At 44.0% G+C, this 3,539-nt stretch overlaps 2 protein-coding genes across 2 annotated transcripts in view; both read left to right on the top strand.

Annotated features, from left to right (window-relative positions):
- Nucleotides 1-2,720, top strand: part of H257_12024 (hypothetical protein) — a gene marked incomplete at both ends in the record, with an annotated part of 5,787 nt that extends 3,067 nt beyond the window's left edge. The window contains 5 exons of the mRNA XM_009839125.1: nucleotides 360-533; nucleotides 985-1,233; nucleotides 2,073-2,201; nucleotides 2,286-2,464; nucleotides 2,519-2,720. Coding sequence (XP_009837427.1) covers nucleotides 360-533; nucleotides 985-1,233; nucleotides 2,073-2,201; nucleotides 2,286-2,464; nucleotides 2,519-2,720 — 933 coding nt within the window. The remainder of the gene's footprint in view (nucleotides 1-359; nucleotides 534-984; nucleotides 1,234-2,072; nucleotides 2,202-2,285; nucleotides 2,465-2,518) is intronic.
- A 120-nt stretch (nucleotides 2,721-2,840) lies between these two features.
- On the top strand, nucleotides 2,841-3,216 carry H257_12023 (hypothetical protein; the record flags this gene model as incomplete). Its single annotated transcript, XM_009839124.1, has 2 exons — nucleotides 2,841-2,936; nucleotides 3,007-3,216. 2 exons carry the CDS (start codon nucleotides 2,841-2,843, stop codon nucleotides 3,214-3,216), a joined length of 306 nt encoding a protein of 101 aa, XP_009837426.1.
- Nucleotides 3,217-3,539: the final 323 nt, after the last annotated feature.

Here is a 3,539-nt window from a genome sequence, read left to right as displayed (position 1 = left end):
GATTGATATCGAATGTATAGGTTATCGGATGAAGCAAGTTTGCCACCAATTGAAGCAACTGCTCAGCACGTTCCTACGTCAAGAACTCCAGTCGACCAGTCGTGTGTATCAAAGGAACAGCCCCTTGACGACAACTTACATTCCCTACATATGCACCCCATACAAGCGGAATCACCAGCCAATCCCGTCGTAAACCACACAAAGCAACAGCCCGTTATCGTACGTGAGAGTTTATGATTCCATTCGTCTGGGGTGGGTGGGTGGGTGGCTGCAATCGAAATGGTTTTTCGAGTGTCGAGACAACGATATATAATGTATTTAAATATATATATCCTTTTTGACAAAGAAATAATATCTAGGGATGCAACTGTGCGCAGACGCTGCAGCGAGAACGCGTGCAGTTTACAGCGGAAAAGAAAGCGTGGGAAATATGGAAACGGAAACAGCAGACGGCGCTGGACCAGGCCGAAGCCAAGCGCATGGAGGCACTCGAAGCAGAGTGGGCTTTAAGAGAAAAAGAACGCCTTCAAACGGTCCGTAGGACGAGTAGTTATATCCCTCTCTCCTTGATGGGAAAATGTATATATATATAAATGTATTTGCATTCGTTTGAAATATATATATATATATATATATATATACTAGTATATAGCAAGACGATTTATGTCGCTCGCATTGATGAGGAAATATATATATTTACATTCCCATTCGTTATATATATATCTTTATAGCGAATGGGAAGATTGTAAATAAAATTATCTATATGTATTTATATCGAACTCTTATTCGTGTGGACAGAGGTCTATTAAATGGCGAATACGGAATCAAGATTATTATTTTTTTGTACAATTATGTTCGCCGTTTGTCCTTTGGGATTATTTGTCCTTTGGGATTATTTGCAGATACGTATATATAATTATGATTATATATGTATCGAATGGAATGTCTAAGCTAGAAGACCTGATAGACGACACTTGGTCGTAGGTGCGAGATGCGCAGCAAGAGTACGTGGGTTTGGAAAAGAAGCTGCGGCAGACGCTGCACGACTTGGACGTGCGCGAACGCAGTCTGACCAAGGCAGAGGAAGCTTTGCAGCACAAGCTCACGGTGCAAAAACACGAAATGGAGATCGTATCACGCAAGTCCAAGAGCGAAACACAGCATGCCATGTCCCTCGTGGAGCAGCAGAAGCAGTCCAGTGACTTGATTCGCCAGCAAATGGAAGATCGAGCGGTACTACAGTGTGTATATATTATATATTTGTCAACTCCGTTCCAATATGGACTTTGGAGAAGAATGAAATAAAAAGGACAAATGGATTTGAGATTATCATACCCAATCAAACTGCACTAATGATATATTTCAACCAATCATGGGTGTTTTGCCCAACAGTTTGACCCAGTCAACATGTTCATCGTCAAATGTGTATACCATACACTGCCTTAGCATCAAATCTGACTCAAATTGATCTCGAATCAGCTGCAATTTTCAGCGAAATAGACTATACATATATATATATATACATCGTACGAGTACGAGGTTGTCGTTATCTCGTCGTGGGGGGGGAATTTGTGTGTTTATATATGGAGTTGCCGTGTGTTGCTGTGTTCTGGTGCAACTTGTGCGACAACGGGGTAGTCCAATGGATGTAGAAGAGAGTGGTGATTGGGCAGTTATTGTGATTTCGTACTATAATGTATTTTACTCCAAATGATGTGGTTGGTTGATTTTTAAATGAACAATCGCCAGACCTGCGAAATCGCATATAAAACAAAGTTCAAGCGTGCCGGCATGTCCACGTTGAATCTTTTCAGCCAATCACGTTTCGTGACCTTCATTGTTTTAGCCAATCAAATTCTGTTTTGTTCGATTTGTGGGCGATGCCAACAATTCCCGAAAATTCGTAACTTTGAAAAGCACACAATAGATTCGAGTTGGGAAATATATATTTGTATATATAGATAGTTATATATAGTGATGATATGCATGTATTTGTGCGTGTTTTGGGTGGGATATATATATACCTTTTTATAAACGTCGACACAGAAATTATGTGATGACGTGGTGGGTAGATTCGAGCGGAATTGCAATTGAAACAATTGCAAGGGGATCTCGTGGCGTTGCGGGTGGAGCAGCGCAAAAGCCCTGAAAATGTCCTTCGACAAGACATTATCCAGTACCAAGCCACAATTGCCACCTTGGTACACGCCTCTCCCCCCCCCCAGACCAAATACATATGTGTTTTCTCGAATCATATATGGGAATCACAATCATCACAATCGTAGGAGAAGCAAATGCGGCTGCTGCAACTTGAAAAGGACAAGGAAGTTCAAGTGCAAAAGGAACTGGGAGTTCAAGTCGACAGGTTGACGCAGCTTTTGCACCAGGAGAAGCGACACCAAGACGAGCTAAAAGTACAAGAAGTCGAAGCGTTGCGGCTCAAGTACATTGCCAGGGAAGAACGGTACTCGAAAATATATATATATCCCGTGAATATATCAAATAAACTCACGGGTAGATTTGTATTGGACGGAGACCGACAAGAGCTCAAAGCCATCAAGAAGCAGCTGGATGTGCTGAGGCAAGTCCAGTTTAGCCAAAATAAGGAGCTCGCGCGGCTGCAAAAGGAAAAAGCAGAGCTCTTAGCCACGGGGCAGTACACAGAAGACAGCTTTGTCATCCAAGAGCTGAGTCGTCTCATCGCTGCAAAACAGCCATAGGAACACTGTGTACTCACTAACAACTACTACTATTAATAGAAGTACACGGGTGCAATATGTACCAGATTCATGGTGATAATATGTTAAATTCACGAGCGTCCAAGCCATCCATCATCCACGATGCTAGCGCTGCGACAGAGTCACACTCTAACGCATAAGCGTGCCCCCCCTCACCTTGTCGCAAGCCTCGAGCGCATCATGGACACAGCCCTGGAAGTTGCCATCTATCAGCCCCCCCCCCGTCACAGCAACCTTGCCAGTGTGCCACGTCACAGAAGACGAATAGAACGCGTTTGCAGACACATCGTGTCTGTCCCCCAGCATTCTCGAATGGTTTCCAGATACGGAAGAGATCCACATGATCGAGTTTGAGCACAGACCACATCGGAAGTTTCTCGGCGTGTTGAGCCAAAGTTCTTGGTTTGCCAAGCCAGTGATTGATCGCTCGACGGCTCGCAGTGTACAGTCATGCGCCTGCAACAACTTTGCAGGGTGATGGGTATGTCCTGATTTGAGCTGCGGCCCCTACATCAACACCATGCGGGCTAGTTGATTCGTCCATGTAATGCGATGACCTACCGACTAAGCACTGCATCGTTTGATAAGAAACCATAGACAATCAACGCCACGATACGATTCGACAGTGCAGCGAGTCGAAATTTCCGAGCTAACAATATAACCTGGCTTTGATCGACGTCGATGTAGTACCTGTAGCTGTCATCGCAGTACCGTTCTGCGATGAAACTTTAGGGTGATATGTTATAGATATGTCATGAGCCACGGATGAGCCTCAGGGAGATCGGGTATCAAAAATACACA

The sequence above is a fragment of the Aphanomyces astaci genome (assembly GCF_000520075.1).
Source record: "Aphanomyces astaci strain APO3 unplaced genomic scaffold supercont1.37, whole genome shotgun sequence".
NCBI lineage: Eukaryota > Oomycota > Saprolegniomycetes > Saprolegniales > Verrucalvaceae > Aphanomyces > Aphanomyces astaci.
The sequence above is the reverse complement of the archived record's forward strand: the minus strand, read 5'-3'. Positions and strand labels throughout refer to the sequence as shown.